We start from the raw sequence: 19,221 nt of genomic DNA on the forward strand, positions 1-19,221 counted from the left end.
CCTTTTTTTTTTTTACTTGAACAAAAACCAACCCCTTGATCCTATGAGCATTACAAACTAAACGTTGACCTTTCATCTTGACTTCAGCGTCGACAAAACATTTGCGGAGCTTCTATGCCACTGGTGCAGCTGATTACGACGTCATTGTATGAAGAGATCACACGCGTAATAGCTTGGACCCTAGGATGGTTCCTGAATGGATCGATTTAAAGCACTTGAAACAGTTTTTTAGATAGATCAAATACTTGGCCTGAATTTGGCATTTGGGCAATGCCATCACTGTTTTGAATTTGGAATAGTTGGATTCTTAATAACTAAAATGGCCCCTTGCCTCAGCCCACCTCTAATGTAACGGGCTCAAAGGAAACAGTGGTCTCTAAATAATCTATACCCAGTATTATTCAATTCATGCATTTTCTTCCTATTCAAATTCCATCTTTCTAATCCAAAAAATAAAACCTCATAGACAAATAGTAGATATCAAGATGCAATCTTTTCCAATCTTAAGTTTTCTTCTTCTTTTGGTTCTGCGAACATTTTGACTTTGAACAATAGAGGGTTATAGATTTGTAGGAAGTTGAAAACAAGTGACGCTAAAGACAGGAAAGACAATAGATTTTTGTTGTCATTCAATACACAAGAGACTGTCGTTATAATGATTATCATTAAACATCATTATCAACAACCCTATATCGATACTAAGAAATCATCTTAGGAAATCTCGTTATTTAATTTGTGATTATCTTTTATGAAAACAAAGGGCCCACAATCAATTCTCTCTAAGTAATTCCGAGCTGTCTGCAGCTATACAGTGAAAATCGAATTATTATATTAGTAGCTGATTAAATAACATTAGTTGGATAATGAATTGATTTGAATCGAGTGCAATTTGAAGGGTTTGAAAATCAAATGTTTGGATCAAACTGTCAGATAATCATAAGCTGTAAAGTGTTGTTGAAGATTTGCTTGAGGTTAGGTATGTTTAAGCATCCCTCAATGTTGAAGCGGATAAACTTGGTCACACTTGGGAATTGGATGATAGTCCGAGGTCCATGCCCAATTAACTTTTCAAGATCACGCTATATTTGTGGGTCCAAAAATATGATTTTTTTTTATTTTCTTTTGAATATCTGTTGTTGACATGGGAGGGGAAATAAAGATTCGCTGTAATGCGGACATTGCCGACACCGTATTTATGTCGACACGACAAGAAATCAGAAAATGAATCACGAAGCTGTTAAGTCCACTTAAGTTGCAAACGCCAATTTTTTCTGAAATATTAGGGTGAAAAGGGGGAAAAACACAACGCTATTGTTTCTATACGACGGCCCAACAAGTTTATCCGTTCTTACATGTACATGTAGACAAGAAATATGTCTTCCTTACAAAAAATTGAAAAAATATGTAAATTAAATATTTTCTTTTGGTAATGAATAATTATACGGTTAATACTAACGTATTTATGGTAGAGACATATTCACACTATATATGCACATATTACGATGTTCGAATTTGAGTGAATTTTAAGAGTGTAAAATTCTAGACCATCAAGTTAGACAAGAGAATTCAAAACTTAAATAATTTATATATATTATCTTAAGTATTTCCACGAATGAAAGTATTTTTATGGTTTTTTTAATTTCATAATAATAAAAATATTATTTTTCAAACGATGATGCATAAAGTTTGTTAGAACACAACATGAATGGTTTGTGCTAGTGAATCACACTATGAGAATATAAAAAGATCAGTAAGATGAAAGCAATTCACACCATGAACGGTGGAAATCTATTGTATTTGGAAGATTATAGAAAGGAGTTTTTTACGGAGTAAGGTTGCTTGTCTTTCTTTTTATACGATGAGAGGTATTTATAGGAGAATGAGGGTTGAGTTTAAGTCTTAATCATTGAGTTATCCTCCCTTTTAGGTGCGATGATAAGGTGACATATATCAACTTAGAGCACTGTTTGAATTGACTTGAATGAGACTCGACATAGTGTGGGCAGGATACGACGAATTAATATATTTTGTAAGAAACACTTCATAGTATATTTTCTTGATATAATGAATCGATAGATGTTATATATGTTATGAAATGCATAGCGCCCCTAATGATGTCTAGGTGATGTTAAGAAGAAGTAGGAAGTTATGTATTACTAGGTTTTTACGTGCTACATTATTGAGTCATTTTTTAAAATAAAATATGGATTTTTTAATTTGAATATTTTTAATTTTAGTAATATTATTAAAATTTTAATTTTAAATATCATTTAAGGACATATTACGACATATTAAACTAGTATATATAATTATAAAATCTACTACTTATTAATTATATATAAAATATATAAATAAAACCCTAAATTCTACTGCTTAAGGTAAATATATAACACTGTTAAGTCATTTCTAAAAATAAAATATGGACTTTTTTTTAATGTGATTTTTTAATTCTACAAACAGTGTTAAACTTTTTAAAAACATTAATTAGGGACATATGATGATATATTAAAATTATCTGCATAATTTAAACTGCTCGTTAATTATCTATAAAATATATGGATAAAAATGTTGAAAAAATTAGTAATATTATTTACTTTTAGTGAAAAGTTGCAACATATTTTTTTAATAAAAATCAATAAGAGAAACTACTTAAAACAAATATTATTGATAAAAATTAAATGTCCGTGATAAGAATATAAGAAGTTCAAAAATAAATTTTAGAAAATAATGTTTATATTCTAGATAAAATCGGTACCAAATATATTTTCATATTTTCATTATTCGAAACAAGTTTTATTTTTATTTACCACGTGTTTTTCATATATTAGAAAATAGAGAATAAATTTTAAATAAAAATTTAGAAACGGAATAGAGCCTTAGGCCTTGTTCAACAACTTACTGAAAAAATAAATCAATTAATAATTAATAATTTTGGTGATTTAATTTTTAATCAAATAATAGAAATTCCATTGAAAAATTGTTAAAAATGATAAATAGAGAGGAGTTCAGTAACACTTAATATAAATTTTATTCAATTTTTATTTATTTTAATATTATTCTTTAAATATTTTGCTTGAAAAATTTTAAAAGTTAAAATTATCAAACAATTATTTATATTTCATAATAATTTTAAAATACCAAATTAAATTTAATACTTAAATTTTCAATCCAGGTTAACAATTTTCAATTTTCGCTGATTAAAAAAGATGAAATTTTGGACATAAGTAAATAATGTTCTAAGACAACGTGACACGTGGTAGTTGAAAGGAGGGGGACCAGTACTCATGTACATGCGTTTGACTTTGGGTGAAGATTTGGAAAAGAAAGCAAAGGTTAAAGAGAAGATCACGCATGATGAAAGTTGAGGGTGGAGATGGGAAGGAGGAGTTACGTGAGAATATCAGGAGCGTTGAAAACCAAGGGTGTAGGGAAAAACATAGATGGATGAAACGATACTCGTGAAATGAAAAAAAGAAGAAGAAGAAGAAGAAAATATCAAAGAGGGCGATGTGAGAGAGTCCAGCAAAAAATTGAAAAGTGTTAATGATAATGTTATCATGTTTTTTCAGTACAACTCGCGTGCGCATGAACAGTTAATCCCGTACGTCCATTTTTTATTTTTGTGGGTCCGTCATATAAAACTGCGGCACACGCTCATTCATCTGCGCGTTCAATTACCATTTTACAATTTTCCTTGACAACATATTATTCCTTTTGTTTACCTTAACAACATGTAGAGTTTTTATTTTTATTTTATTTATATGAAATTTTATAATTTATTTGAATTTTAAAAATGGGAGACTTCATATCGATAAAAAATAAGATGCAATCTGTTGTAATAAATTTACTGGGATAAAATTGAATATTAAAATTCTACATAAATATTTTCTTTTTCATGTAATTTTAATTAGGGAGGACAAACGACTAAGTAATAGTAAAATAAATACCATTTTCAAAAATAAAAATTTAATGTGCTAAAATTACAATTGATACGTGGGTGATAATATTGCACACATAAAATATGAGGAAGTTATAAAGCTAAAAAACATATTTAAACTAATTATTTATTAGATTTAAATATGATTTTTATAAAAGATTTTATATGAAAATTCAAGTCATTATTTTAACTAATGGTATATTACATAAATTAAAATTTTAAATGTTAAATTTTATAAGTGTTGAATTTATATTAGAAAATTATTTGATAGGTTAGTAAATATAAGTATTGAATATAATTATATTGTTCGATAAAAATAAATATTTATTTTAATCTTATTAACATAATATTTTTATATTATTTTTGATAGGTTTTTATGAAAGAAAAATATAGTAATTTGAATATTTCATTTAAAAATGATAATTTGTTTAAAACTTTAATAAAATAAATTTGGCTTAATATTTTCTACATTAATTGATAATTAATAAGTAGCTACCTATTTATTTATCTTATTCAATATATTTCTGTTGAAAATTTATATTAAATAAAAATAAAATGATTATCAAACAAATTTAAAATATTAAATATTTAAAATTTTTCAATATTTTCAATGAAATAAAAAATTTAATAATTTATCAAACACACGTTCAATTGATTTTATTGTTATTACAACAATGAAAAATGTGTATTGATGTTTGTTTAAGTAGAGTTTTCTAAAAGAATACGGAAATATGCATTGTATATATATAAATTAATTCAATAAAATACATTTAAAACTCAAATATCTCTTGCCGTAAAGGTCACATTCGAATGTTAAAAACATGTGTTAAGCAAAGATTCATGAACACGAATTTAGGCTTCGTGCTTCACGGGAATGCTTTGGAGTGTGTTAATTACGTACATGAATTGAGAGTAGTGAAAGGAGTGCGATTGTATATGATGACGTCACCCGTATCTACCCTTGGGCCCACGATATTAAAATAATAATATATGGTCAAATAGGGAAAAGACAAGCCCCTAGATTACCAATCCATCTACGTGGCAGTATTCCACTGCGGCTCCATAAACCCCACCACTTTCTAGAGCCCCACATCAAAGCTATTAAGATCCCTCCACTATTCCACGTGTATGGCCCATCTCCACTCATTCACATTACCCAACTTGCCACGTCATTTCTCCGTGATAGCTTAGGAAATGTTTCAATAAAATTTCCAATGTAATTAATTTATTACAAATTTTAATGGTTTGAAATTCTCGAAAAAAAGAAGATATTATGTGATCCTTTTTATGTAATTAATTTATTCTTATAATAAACGAATAAAAAAATATTAACATAAAAAAGCGTTATTAACAAAATTATAATATTAATTTCTAATAATATATATAGATTAAAAGGGACCACTTACCTCGGGGACAACTTCCAAAATCTGAAAAATCTTCTGCGACATGATTCTCTGCCAATCAGTAGCCGTCAATTAGTTGTGAATGACGAAAATACCCTTACCTCGTTCTTCTCAAAAGGCTGAGCACGCTGGGGTTAGATAGAAAAAGAAAAGTTTACAGTTCGATGCTATTTATGGTATTTTATTGATAAAATTACCATGTCATATTCAGACAACGTCGATAGAAAGGAAAGTGGTTTTAAGGCTGCGTTTGTTTGTTCTTTTAATACGTTTTTGTAATTGGTAATCGTAATTTCATAGAATCTTCCTTTTTAGATTAGGGATAAAAAGAAATAAATAAAAAAAGGAAACCTTGGTTTTGAGAGCCTAAGATTATACACTGACAGAACAGTATAAACATCCAGAAAATTAGATCTTCTATGGAAGATTGCATTTTCCTAATCCTACTTTCACCTCCCCGCGCGTGCTAATTTGTGAACTTTTAAGTCAACAGTTGATTTGAAAGTTCAAAATGCTGTTTATAATCATATTTATATTAAAAATTTTGCTGATTTTTTTTATGGAACCTTGAAGGCAAAAATAGCCGTCAATACAATAGTCGTCCGGATTTGGGCTTCGACTTTCTTAGTTGACAAATATTCTTAAAAAAGAAAACAAAAAATGGTAGGACAACTAATTATCCAAAAACAACAAAAGAAAATCTTATCATATCACGGAAACTACAAATTTCAACCTTTTTTTTGCTTATTCTTCACGTAAAAAAGTCAAATATTTTTTTTGAATATTTAAAATAGTTAATGGAAAGTGAAGTTTTGGTCATTTAAATCAGTAGTGTATAACATTTATTGAGCATATCAGATTCGAAAAGCATAGGTAAATAAACACGAGGTGGAGGAAGGAGGGCATGTTAAAAATTTAAAGGCATTAAATAGTGAATTCAGATTCGAAATCAAAAGAAATTTAATGGGGAGCATGAGTAATGCGTGAAGCGCGTGACACACATGCTTTGAAGACAGCGTGATAAGTAACAGTGAGTTGGAGCAATGGTGCCTGGGTCTGGCCAACATAAATAGACAAAAGATTATAGTATTTAATGCACTTACCTTCTTCTCTCTTTCTCTCGCTCACTCACTCACATTGGGGGAGAAAAGATTTGATCTTTTAGTGAAGTTTTAGGAGGGAAAATCCAAAACAAAGAAGAGAGAAACGAAAACCTTCCTTAAAGTGTCCGATTCATTACTGGACTGACCCATAAGTGAAAAAAAGAGGGACCCCAATATAATAACCTCTTTGTCTTTGGTGGTTTAGCCATTGAAGAAACGAAGCAGAGGAGAAAAAGAAAATTAACAGAGTTGGAAGAAAGAATGTTCGCAGCGGAGAATGGACTCAAAGGGGACCCGAGGCTACAAGCCATATCTGACGCCATTAGAGTGGTTCCTCACTTCCCAAAACCAGGTTTTCTTTTTTTCTTTCTAGCTGTTTTTCTTTTGAGTTTGGGCTTGATTTGTTTGAGCAACTCTGCTTAATCGGATCCTTTGTTTGTTTGTATGGTTTATAGGGATTATGTTCCAAGACATAACAACGTTGTTGCTGGATCACAAAGCGTTCAAGGATACCGTCGACATATTTGTCGATCGCTACAGAGACATGGATATATCTGTCGTTGCGGGTACTCTGTATCTTGTCTCTTCTTCTCTAAACACCCTTTTCTTTTCTCTTTGTTTTTTAATAGTGAAAACTGCAAATTTTGTTTCCGTGTTTTCTGCTTGTACTTTTATTTTATAATAATAATATTTGTATTTTTCTCTTTTAGAAGAAAAAAATGTTTGCCTCATGACACTGGTCTTCAAAGCTCTACTCTTCTTTTTCTTTCAACTCTGTAATGTAGAAATGAAGATCACAGTAAATTAATCTCCTCTCATTTTCTTGAAACTTTTTTTAAAAAATGGGAGGAAGGCTTTGAATGCCTACATGCTCTTTGTCAACACTGTGCTGTTTTATTCTCAACGATTTTCTTCTAGCCAACCTGCCCCGTTCTATGCAACCACCCTTGGATTATGTGGCCGGAATAATTTAATTTCAAAAAAATTCCCCATATATTTAGTGATCATACTATTTTACCAACCATGAATTATATAAGTATATGTTGGATGCCGGTGTTGGATATGAATGTGCTTGGTACTGTTATCAGTTACTTTTCTGTAATCCTGAGGTAAATATTGCAAATTTACCTGCAGGAGTTGAAGCAAGAGGATTCATGTTCGGTCCATCAATTGCCTTAGCCATTGGTGCAAAGTTCGTTCCTCTGAGAAAACCCAGGAAGTTGCCAGGTACTAGTATGATCTTTTGAGTTTATCAACCAGGACAGAATGGAGTCCATTCGTATATGTTCTGATATAGATACGAAATATGATTTTGCAAAAGCTATTAAATACAAGCTTTGGCCCTCTAATTTAAAATCTCTGATTATTATAATGACTTATAAGTAGTATATTGGACATAAGATGGAGATAGTGCTGCTGAGTTATTCCATTCACTTCTTCGTTTGTGGATATTCGAAAAGGGAAACAGCTATCTCATTGTGAATGAAGTTGATCCAATCCATTCGTTTTATAAAGAAGTTAGTGAGGCATGTGGGTATCTAATATATGTTATTTTGTGAGAAAATCAGTTGAAATGATTGAAGGGTCAACGATTGGGTGGGGATGGGGTGCCTTTTCTAGAAGAAAATTACTAATTAAGCAAATGTTTGTTTTCTTGTGCTGTCAATCACGAATGCATATGTAATCTGAAATAATGTCCCTAACCCAAAAAATCAAATAGCAAATTAAGTATTGAACTGCTATCAGATTTTTTACGGAATTTTAGTGGATTTGATCACTGTAGAGCTTACATCTTCCCTGTTTATTAATCTTCTTTTAAAAGCAAATTTATTTTAATGTAATATAAACATTATGTTTGCTGTATATAGGTGAAGTAATTGCTGAAGCTTATGACTTGGAGTATGGAAGTGACTGCTTAGAGATGCACGTTGGTGCTGTTCAGCCTGGTGAACGTGTTATAGTAATTGATGATTTGGTAGCAACGGGGGGAACTCTGTCAGCTGCCATAAGACTCTTAGGTAAAGTTTGAGGCTTTTTCCCCCCAAGTTTATCGATGATTATTATGCGTAGTATTAATTTGCGGCTGCTGTTTATGTAGAACGCGTTGGTGCTCAAGTGGTCGAGTGTGCATGTGTTATTGGACTCCGCGAGGTCAAGGTAAAATCCTTTTTCCCGTTCGGGAAAATTGTGATGAATTGAATGATATCTAGAGGATCAAGCTTTGGAGTTTGAATCTATATTTAGATAATGTACTGTGAAGTTTCGAAGAGAACTAATTTCTTCCATTGCTTTACTGCTTTAAAATACGAAGGTTAAGGGCATCAGGTTGATTTTCTATGTTTCATTGTTATCACTTTTATTTCAGGGGCAACGTAGACTTAATGGAAAGCCACTTTATATTCTTGTGGAGCCACGTGAGATAGATGGATGTTATTAAGGTATTATTATTTTCTTTTAATATATAAGAATCGTGAAATAGAACGGTATGCATGCAAACATTCTTTATGCATGGATGAAGAGTGAAAACCGATCAATCTGTTTTAGGATTTTTGGTGATGAAAATATGATAGTTCTTGAAATTGATGGCGTTGTATCTGATATATGATAGACTGTGTCCTTGCTGTTTTGCAGAGATAAGTGATGCATGAGCAACCTTTGGTGGTTAATATCTCCTGGCCAAGGGCATATGGTGTCCTCGCAAGGCTCGTTTTGTATGATTCTTTTTTCTTGTTAGAGTTGTGTATCGTTGTCCTTAGGCTTCAATTTATGTTCCCATCCACAAAATTATGAACAAAACATGAATGAAGAAATGCTGTTTTCTCCATGTCGATTACTTTCCAGCCGCTATGATTCATCTCCATTCTAATTTACTCGCTTTTTTTTCTGTAAATTACGTGTTTGTTAGGTAGAACGACTAGGCGATATGATATGAGCATGGGTTTATTTTCTCAAATGTAGGGGTCCACTGACTCTTTACAAAAGTGTCGCTAGGGATAAATCGTAAATAACCCTCCCGACGGCTTTGTGCAAAACTCAGAATACAGTAGTGTATTGTGTGCAAAACGGGGCATCTTCCTTGCCTTACATTTACGGGTATTGGTGGAATCACAAAATTCACATGTAATGTAAATAAAAGGGGCAGCGTGTCATTGATTACTACGAACTGTGTCCTGATGCACGTTGTGGGAATTTTGAGCGCGCTATGATGATTGTAAGTAAACAATTCATGATATGCAAAAAACGAGAAATAGATTGAAAGTGCGTCAGTGTTTAATCTTTGAAGCATCTTTCGATGAATTATAGATAATATCGAACTGGTGATATTGTTTTTGTCAAGGTTTTGGTGCATATTGATGCCGATATATGCTAGTGTATTAATTAGATTCAATATCTTTAGTAAATGTATATGTAATTTTTCAAAAGTAGAGCATAAAAGTTAAGATAATAAAATTGTGTATTAAATAGTACTTTTTGGTATGCTTCACTACAAAAGGAGCAAAAATGAATCGAATTCTTGGTCAAAATGATACTTCCATTATTTGGTACCAACTACAATGTTGTCAATGAATTGCTTGAGTTGGTGCCTTATCCACCTCTTCATATACAAATTTAGGATTGTTAATTTTATTATTCATTTCATGTTACCATGAATTAAAAGGGAAAGCTTGTAAAACCTTAGGTTGTAACTTAGTGATTGGATTTTTTTTTTTATGAATACTTTGTATTTGAATTATCGTTGTATAGAAAAAAAAGCTTTGTATAAGCTAAATGCTTTTTTGAGAATACAAGAATAAGTTTTTGAAAGAGCTTTGGATGGTAAAGATCCTTGTCAGAGTGTGACCTTTAAGGCTTATCTTATTTTGTGTATGGGCGAAAAACTTTTTGTGGGCTTTGTTATTTTAGCTAACCCACTAATTAATTTCAACTATTTATATTTATTCGGGCTTCAACCTGTGTTCATTCCCTTGGTTTTGAGTTCATGAAATATTAGGTATAAACATATTGCAATGAGTTAAGAGTAGCTTCACCTATTCTGCATATATTTAGGTCGAGTTTATTTTGAATTTAAGTTACAAACACAAGAAGTTAGTGTAAAGGTCCGATTTTCAGTGGTATCAGAAAATACAATTTTGGAATTTTATTTTCGTAAATCGAGTTTGTAAATGTTAAATATGAATATTTATGAAGTTAGATTAAAAATTTGAAGTTGAAGCTCAAATGATTTATAATTAAGTTTCGGCTTTTCACCTATTAATTATAAACTCATTTAGTACGAAATCATTCAACTATAGTATTATGGTTGAGCTCACCTCAATGGCATACCATTACGGAAGCAATTACTCAGTGCTCGTCTAATGACATTGTCATAAGTGTGTTACCTTCATAGGATATCCTTGATCTCTTTGGGATAATATTCGTTCTCCCAATATGATCCTATTTTATCTCATGGTAACCATTACTGTAACACCCCTAACCCGTATGCGTCACCGGACTAGGGTTAAGAGGCATTACCGAACAATTCACATCATTTAACAAATATCATCTTATACACATTTGACCATTTTAACAACTAAGCCAAATCTCATGGCTTAAGAACATCAAAACACATATAAGCACCAATAGCCAAAATTACTTATACACTTAACAAACTATCTAGCCTATACATGCCACATAACCAAAATTACAAACCTTTTAAATACCAAAACCATAGCTGGATAGTGTGATGCGATCTCCGACGATTTCCAACCCGAGTGAGCCTTCGGAACACTATAAACATAGACAAATAACACAAAGTAAGCTATAAAGCTTAGTAAGTCAATGTGTAAATAATAAGCAATCTGTTAACCTACTTTTACCAATCCTCGCAACATGTTCTCAAGATAATACAATCAAAATTGCACATAGTTCCACTATTTACTCATGTTCACATCAAGCTGTCTACTTGAGTCATAGTCACTAAATTATTTATATATTGTGCTACGGAACTCCAAATTAATATCCGTTTGATTTTCCCGAAACTAGACTCACATATAATCTTATCATAAAATTTTCAAAATTTTTGGTTTAGCCAATAAGTACAGTTAATTCTTCAAAGTCGTCTCTATTCTGATGTCTGACAGTTCCGACCCTTCTTCTCTAAAAATTAATTATCTCTTAGTACGGGATTCGGATGATATTCCCGTTTGTTTCTCTTGACAATAGACTCATTAATAATTTTAATCATATAAATTCTAACCCATAATTCTTTTTATACAATTTTTAACGATTTTCCAAATTCAGAATAGGGGAATCCAAAATCATTCTGACCTTATCTCACAAAAATTCAAATATCTCATAATACATGATTCTTTTGCTTACATCCTTTCTTCTATGTGAAATTAGACTCAATAAGCTTTAATTTCATGCTTTATTTAACCTTAATGCGATTCCCACAATTTTTAGTGATTTTTCAAAATTATACAACTGCTGCCGTCCAAAACTATTTTATTGCAAAATTTACTCTGTCATGATTTCTTTCATACATTTCATAAAATTTTGTTTCCAGTTCCATACGTCCTCATAACACATCATATTTCATCTCATTCTCAATCATATAATCATTTACATAGCTAACCTTAGCTTTCACAAGTTTAATCAATTTAATTCTCATATAACATTCAATTCATACTTCCATATAGCCAAATTTGCACATTTTGGTATACAACATATTTAAACACATACCTTTCTCATTTCATATACATGATACGATATGAACTCACCAATTCATTTTCATTCGATTCTCACATAGGTTCTGTACGTACCTGTCTTGCTTAACTCAATCGTACTTTCATTCTCAACTTTCACTTGTTGATTTCTGTCACAAATACCTTGCTTTCGTTGTACCATCACTTATAACCATGTTTCATCCACTTTTCCCGTTGAACCATTTGGAATACTAAAGGATACTCGGGGATCTCGTACACATAGTATCGTAACAATGCCATATCCCAGATATGGTCTTACATGTAATACTGTATCGATGCCAATATCCCAGCCATGGTCTTACACGAAATCACATATCGATGCCAATGTCCCAGACATGGTCTTACACGAATTCTCATATCGATGCCATATCCCAGATATGGTCTTACACATAATCTCGGTAACCCTAATGTCATGACATTTGTATCCTATCTATTCCTAAGGTTCAACCGGGACTTTTACTTTGTCGAATTTCCATCGAATATTTCCAAATCATTGTAATCACAATTAAATTCAATATTTAAGCATTCACCATAATTATCACAATTAAGCATTTAAACATGTATAATTTAATGCTTATTAAACATACGAACTTACCTCATTCGCTGAAACGACAAATTAGGTCGACTAATCCGATACTTTGTTTTCCCCCGTTCTAGATCCAAATCTCGTTTATCTCAATCTATATAATATCAAAATTTACTTATTTAATCATCATTTCATTAAATTTAGCACAATTTACACATTTTGGAAAAATTACATTTTTGCCCCTATTATTTCACATTTTTGCAATTTAGTCCTTATCACATAAAATCACAATTTCATGAAATTAAACACAAACCCAAGCTAGCCGAGTTTTCCATATCTTACTATCAGCCCATATTTTCAATTTGTTTCACATTTTAACCATTAAATTTCCACATTTCATAATTTAGTCCAAAATTGACATTTTTCTCAAAAATCACTTTATAAAATATGAAAATCTAACATCAAATATTCAATTCAATCCAACTTACATCTTAGGAAAAATACCATTTTGCCCTATACTTTTAATTAATTCCAATTTCGTCCCTAGGCTCGGAAAATGAAATTCATGCAATTTAATCATTACTCCAAGCCTAGTTGAATTTTTCATTTAACATTTACAGCTCATGTAATTCATAAAATTCAGAAATTTTCTATTAATTTTACACCTTTACAATTTAATCCCTAAATCACATTTTCATCAAAATTCCTTTAACAAAAGTTGTTTATCTATCAACAACCTTTCATTTTTCTACCATAAAACTTTATAATTTATCTATATTCATCCATGGCAAAACTTTAATACCTAAATAACTTTGTAAATAAATCCTCAAGATAGCTAGATTAGGTAATTACGATCTCGAAAATATAAAATTACTAAAAGCGGGACTTGAATACTTACCCAATTAAGCCAAGTAAGCTTGCTTGAACTCTTTTCTCTTAGCTAGGTTCTTATAAAAAATTTGGGAAAGATGATGAAAAGATGATATTTTCATCATTTAATCAATTATCAACTTTTAATATCTTTTATTTCCAATTTCATCCTTTTCTTTAATTAAATTTCCATGGATGAATCATCATCCTTATCTACTAACTTCTCTTAATGGTCTATTTGTCATATAAGGACCTCAAATTTTGAATTCCATAGTTATTTGATACATATAGCTACTAGAACTCAACTTTTGCATTTTATGCAATTTGGTCATTTTATCAATTAAACATGTAATCGGTAAAATTTTCTTAACAAAATTTTCATACGACATTTCTAACATAATGCAAACCAAAAAATAATATTAAAATAATTTTCTTTTCGAACTCGTATTTTTGGTCCCGAAACCAATGTTCCGATTTCACTGAAAACGGGCTGTTACAATTACACATTCCTTCATGAAAAGTCAATCATTATCAAATAGTGATCAAGTTATCCATCATAAAGACAGGCGACCCGTGGCCATGTTTACTTTTCATCAACCATGTAATGCTAATGAGAAGATATCATTTACCCATATTTTTGGCTATAAATTTCACTGCTGTGAATGTCATTACATGCTATAGAAGTCATACACCTAATGCACCAGCTTTTGGTTCCTTATCTATTTGAACTCAGACTTTTACTTACATCAAAGTGTACGAGTTACACATACATAATCCACCATCCACTCAGGATTTAGGTATGCCACACTATGTACGTCACAAGTGAATAAATCTGTAAACGGATTTAGGATCTATTTTGCTTGGGTCCTATTTGATGTATTGTCCCAGTTAATCACCTGTATATCTTTATCTTTTGAGAGTCATCCGCTCTGATGTCCATGACAAGACATCTCCCCAATTGGACTTGATAAACTACATATTAGTTTTTCAATCGAATTGCCTATTTCCAATTAGACTAAATACATGTTTAGGTTCGTCTACTAATACAAATTGTCTTTCCGTACTACGATTCGATTACGTAATACCGCTTAGTATTTGTTTAAACAATAGACAACCAATGAGTAACATTTGCTTGTATTTTGCTTTGCGTGCAAAAACTATTTGAGGACAATAATACAAAAGTATATTAATTTAATTCATGAATAATTTTATTAATCAATCTGTTTAAAAAAAATTACAAGTGTATATTGCTGAAAATCCTACACTTAGGGCACCAGATCCAACAATAGGATTTACCACAAATTAGTTGGCATAGGTTAAGCGAAATTAAACCCTAGGATTGACAACCCTAAGAAGTAACTTAGGTAGTTGAGGTCGAAATGATAGTCTACTTAGCACCACTTAATCTATCCCGATTTAAGCTATCAAGTCGAAAGATAAGTAGGTTAAATCGATCAATTAATTTAGTTATAGGCAAAAAGGTATTAATAATTGTTAGTTAATTTGTTAAAACATGAATATGAAGTCAATCATGAATACAGATATGAGTTAATCTTATGTTTGTTTACATTGATTGAAATTCAATTGTTTATTTTAACATATATTTTATGTGATTTTATATTTAATTATTATTTGTAATGACGTAATATAATTAGTACGTAAGTAGTATTTAGACTTAATCGTGTGATTGTTTGCAAATTTCCGATAGGTATGATTTTAGAATACTTCTTTGTGTTTCATTGTAATACTTTCTATGTTACAATTTAACCTATATATTTATAAATACTGCACTTCATATGCATTTATTTAATTGTATATTTACAAGTCACCACGCACACACGTCGGAGTACAGTCAGTTAGCTTACGACGAATGTAAAATAACTTGACCTCTTCATTAAAGTATATTTGGGTTTAGTATGTTCTTAATTCGAATTATTTGCTAGCAAACCTCTTTATATTATATAAGAAGCAAGAGTTAAATTTCAAATAATTTCATCTTCACTTCTACTTATATATAAAAAGAAAGAACAAATCATTTTATAAGAGACACAAAATTTAAGATATTTTATATATGCCGCTTTAATTGAAATACTAAACTGGAGATAAAAATTTTGATGTTCTAAATTCAAGTGTTATGATTTTTGTATTTATTTTAGATTTAAATTGTCTTTTTTTTTATAGATTTATACAAAAATAGAAAAACAAAATGCACTCATAAAAATATTTGTTATTTTTTAAATAAAAATATTTTAAAGATATTTCTCAATTTAATTGTTTGTGAAAAAAGATCATAGTGGAGAAAGAGCCAACGTGCGTTCCTTCCTTCTAAAAGAGAGGCGAATTACTCTGGCAGTCTCCTTTCCCCCCTGTCCCGTCTTCTTACCTCATTGCCAAAAGTTTCCAGCTTTCATAATTCCATTAACTTTCTAGTTTCTAATACTAATTCTTTGATTACTTTATGTTTCTAATATCAGCTTATTAATTGGAGTACAAAGTTAAAATGAGAAATTAGATGGGAGCGTTTTTGTTTTTCATTTTCTTGAATGATCTGTAATTTCCTTCAGCTTCTATCAATTTAATCAATTCACAATCCATTATTCTTGGTTGAAAAAGGAGTTCTCCGATCGTGAGGAGAAAAGGTACTGTGTTTTGGATACGTTGGTCGAAGCGATCTACAGAAGAAGTCAGATGGCGATACTATACGCTCTGGTTGCTCGTGGATCGGTGGTGCTGGCGGAGTTCACGGCGGCTTCAACAAACGCGAGCGCCATCGCCAGGCAAATTCTAGAGAAAACATCAGGAGACAACGACATTAACGTTTCGTATTCCCAAGATCGATACATCTTCCACGTCAAACGCACCGATGGACTCACCGTTCTTTGTATGGCCGACGAAAGTGCCGGAAGTAAGTACATTACCTTTTCTTTTTTCTGAAAGCGAACTTATATTTGGCTAACGCGACATGCTTATATTTCAATTTCAATTGCTTTGTTAAGTGTTGTCGATTTGGTCCCGATTAAAGGGAAATTGGACATAAAATTAAGCGATTGAGAGAAAGAAAAGTAGAAGTTTTATGCTTGGTTGGCACTCAAGGGTTCCATTAAAAAGTTCAAATGTGCAATTTCAATTCAAGAATGGGGAAATGAATTTTGAGGGAATATTTTAACAAATCGAGAATTCATGGTTAGAATATCCTTTTGGTTTGCAATTACTTTGTGATCTCTTCTTTGTAAAAAACTCTTCTTGTCCAGTGCTGAAGATGATATATATTCTTGGTCATGGTGGATGTGTCTATGGCATCTTTTGCAGGGCGAATTCCTTTTGCATTTCTTGAAGACATGCATCAGAGATTTGTCAGGACTTACGGAGGAGCTGTTCTTTCAGCTCTTCCCTATGGCATGAACGATGAGTTTTCAAGGGTTTTGAGCCAGCAAATGGAATATTACTCGAATGATCCTAATGCTGACAGGATAAATCGATTAAAAGGTGAAATGAGTCAGGTAATGCTTCTAAATTAAGTCATTAATTCTATTATTCTAAATAGTCTAGCTTCTCATTTGATGGTCCGGGCAGTCAACTTGCTATTGTTATTTCTTGTACCATGATAGGTGCGAAATGTTATGATAGAGAATATTGACAAAGTTTTAGAGAGAGGTGATCGCTTAGAATTGTTGGTTGATAAAACTGCTAATATGCAAGGAAATACCTTTCGCTTCAGAAAGCAAGCGCGCCGTTTTAAAAACACTGTGTGGTGGAGAAATGTCAGGCTTACGTACGCTTTTCGAACTGTAACCCTACTTTGTGTGTTTACATGTCTTGCATTGAGTATGGAAGTCTTAATTTGCTGCTTGAAATACATAATAGAGGGTAGGATAGATGAATCCATCACTTACTACTCAGTTGCTTTGAATATTGCAGGGTTGCGCTCATAATAATCCTCCTAATTGTTGCTTATATCGTGACTGCGTTTGTTTGCAAGGGGCCCACGTTACCATCCTGTGTCTAAAACGAGGTCAACAGCTTGAGATTCGAACACGTTCCGCAGCCCGGTGCTTCTTTTTTCCATTTGTCTCCGTTTTTGTTTGCTTGTTTCTATTCTGCTTGGGGGATATATGTGGGATGTTTCTGTTTCAATTTCCTCTGCAACGAGTCGTATTTACGTTTGTTCATTGAACTTGAAGCTGGTTGGTTTTTGTATTTTGACTAAAGTGACTTGATGACTCGTATTTATTCAAGATTATAAATTTTCTTTTGGGTGAAAGTTGTTTTTGCTATATTCATTGCCACTGGTATTTAGTTATGCAAACTGCAGTTAATTGATGCTCAAGTTATTCATGCATGTTTATGGATATCACAGTCTCTTCAAATTATGCGCTTTGGTTGTTCATCCTAACCATCATAGGAACTCAACCAAAATGGCATATTCTTGAAATTGTATTCTACAATGGGACTGATATTAAGGATGTAACACCTCTTAGTCTCTCGGGGTAAATATGGCATATAACATTTATCCAGACAGACCGCCCATCAGGCTAGGGCGTTACCAAAGGATTCAAAATTTCTTGACTCAATTTTTATTTTGAAATTTGTGATAAAAGATCTACCTTTTTGTTGAAAGTCATTATTTTTCTTTCATTTTGTAACACATCCTTAAAGAAAACGATAGGAATTGTAAAAAAAAGATCTATTATCCAACATTGCTCTGTTTTGGGATAATTACATAAGTTGAGAACAAAATGAATCTATAAGCCACTTGTCAAAATAGTCATGCATGGTGCAGTCCCCTTCAATTGATTCTTCTTCTATCATCAAACGCCTGAGAAAGAAAAGTAACAGAATAAGTTCATTTGAACTTAGTGAGTTCCAAAAATAGACGCAAATAATTTACAAAAATAGCACTAATCAACAAGCATCAATAACCATAAGAAAAATAAACTTGTTTGTGAGACTTTGTCGTATAGACACAATACATCAATAATGTCATCTAAAGCTCACTAGCGGAAACACTTTGCCAATTTAAATATAGCATACAATACACAGACGTTTACTGTTCGCCAACTCATGCGTATCTCTCACAATCATGCATGTTTACAAATGATCCTTCCTTGTGTCAGCCTTGGACCCATAATTAAGAATTTAGAATCACAAATCAGTCATATTCATATTCATATCATCCTTGTTAAGTTGAACATGTGTTCTCCTACAAGGCCGAGCCATGATCTGTCAATCCAATTTGCAATATAATTGCCTTACCAGAGGCATCACAAACAAATTTTCTTTCTATATTTTCACACATCACAGTTTATTTGGTATTGGGCTTGTGCAACAAGGAGAGTGTTTTTACATTGGCAATGATTATACTCTGTAACAACTCGATTTTTCAGTGGTATCGGAAACAGTGGTTTCGAGACTACCAAATCCGGCGAGTAAGTTCGTAAATACTATTATCTAATATTTACGAATTAAATATGGTTTTTTTTAAAAAGGTCATTAATTTGGTAATTTGTGTTTTATAATGATTTATTAAGTCAAGTGATTTTAGAATGTGAGGTATCGGGACCTAGTTTTTATAAATCGAGCCGTAAATATTTTTATAAATATTTACGGAGTGTCATTAAGGTAGTATTAAAGTTTCGTT

At 31.6% G+C, this 19,221-nt stretch overlaps 2 protein-coding genes across 3 annotated transcripts; both read left to right on the top strand.

Annotated features, from left to right (window-relative positions):
• The first annotated feature begins 6,434 nt into the window (after positions 1-6,434).
• On the top strand, positions 6,435-9,267 carry LOC105770740 (adenine phosphoribosyltransferase 5). The gene is made up of 7 exons (XM_012592068.2): positions 6,435-6,795; positions 6,899-7,009; positions 7,578-7,670; positions 8,312-8,461; positions 8,542-8,600; positions 8,809-8,881; positions 9,075-9,267. The coding sequence occupies exons 1-6, from the start codon at positions 6,705-6,707 to the stop codon at positions 8,878-8,880; spliced, it is 576 nt and encodes a 191-aa protein (XP_012447522.1). The 5' UTR covers positions 6,435-6,704; the 3' UTR covers position 8,881; positions 9,075-9,267.
• A 6,606-nt stretch (positions 9,268-15,873) lies between these two features.
• Positions 15,874-17,844, top strand: LOC105771265 (vesicle-associated membrane protein 711). Of its 2 annotated transcripts, XM_012592682.2 has the most exons (4): positions 15,879-16,488; positions 16,893-17,083; positions 17,192-17,355; positions 17,502-17,844. In XM_012592682.2, exons 1-4 carry the CDS (start codon positions 16,272-16,274, stop codon positions 17,587-17,589), a joined length of 660 nt encoding a protein of 219 aa, XP_012448136.1. In that variant the 5' UTR covers positions 15,879-16,271; the 3' UTR covers positions 17,590-17,844. The 2 variants fall into 2 exon arrangements, with proteins under 2 accessions (XP_012448135.2, XP_012448136.1); XM_012592681.2 differs by lacking the exon at positions 17,192-17,355 and having other exon boundaries at positions 15,874-16,488.
• Positions 17,845-19,221: the final 1,377 nt, after the last annotated feature.

The sequence above is a fragment of the Gossypium raimondii genome, chromosome 5, assembly GCF_025698545.1.
Source record: "Gossypium raimondii isolate GPD5lz chromosome 5, ASM2569854v1, whole genome shotgun sequence".
NCBI classification, from domain to species: Eukaryota; Viridiplantae; Streptophyta; class Magnoliopsida; order Malvales; family Malvaceae; genus Gossypium; species Gossypium raimondii.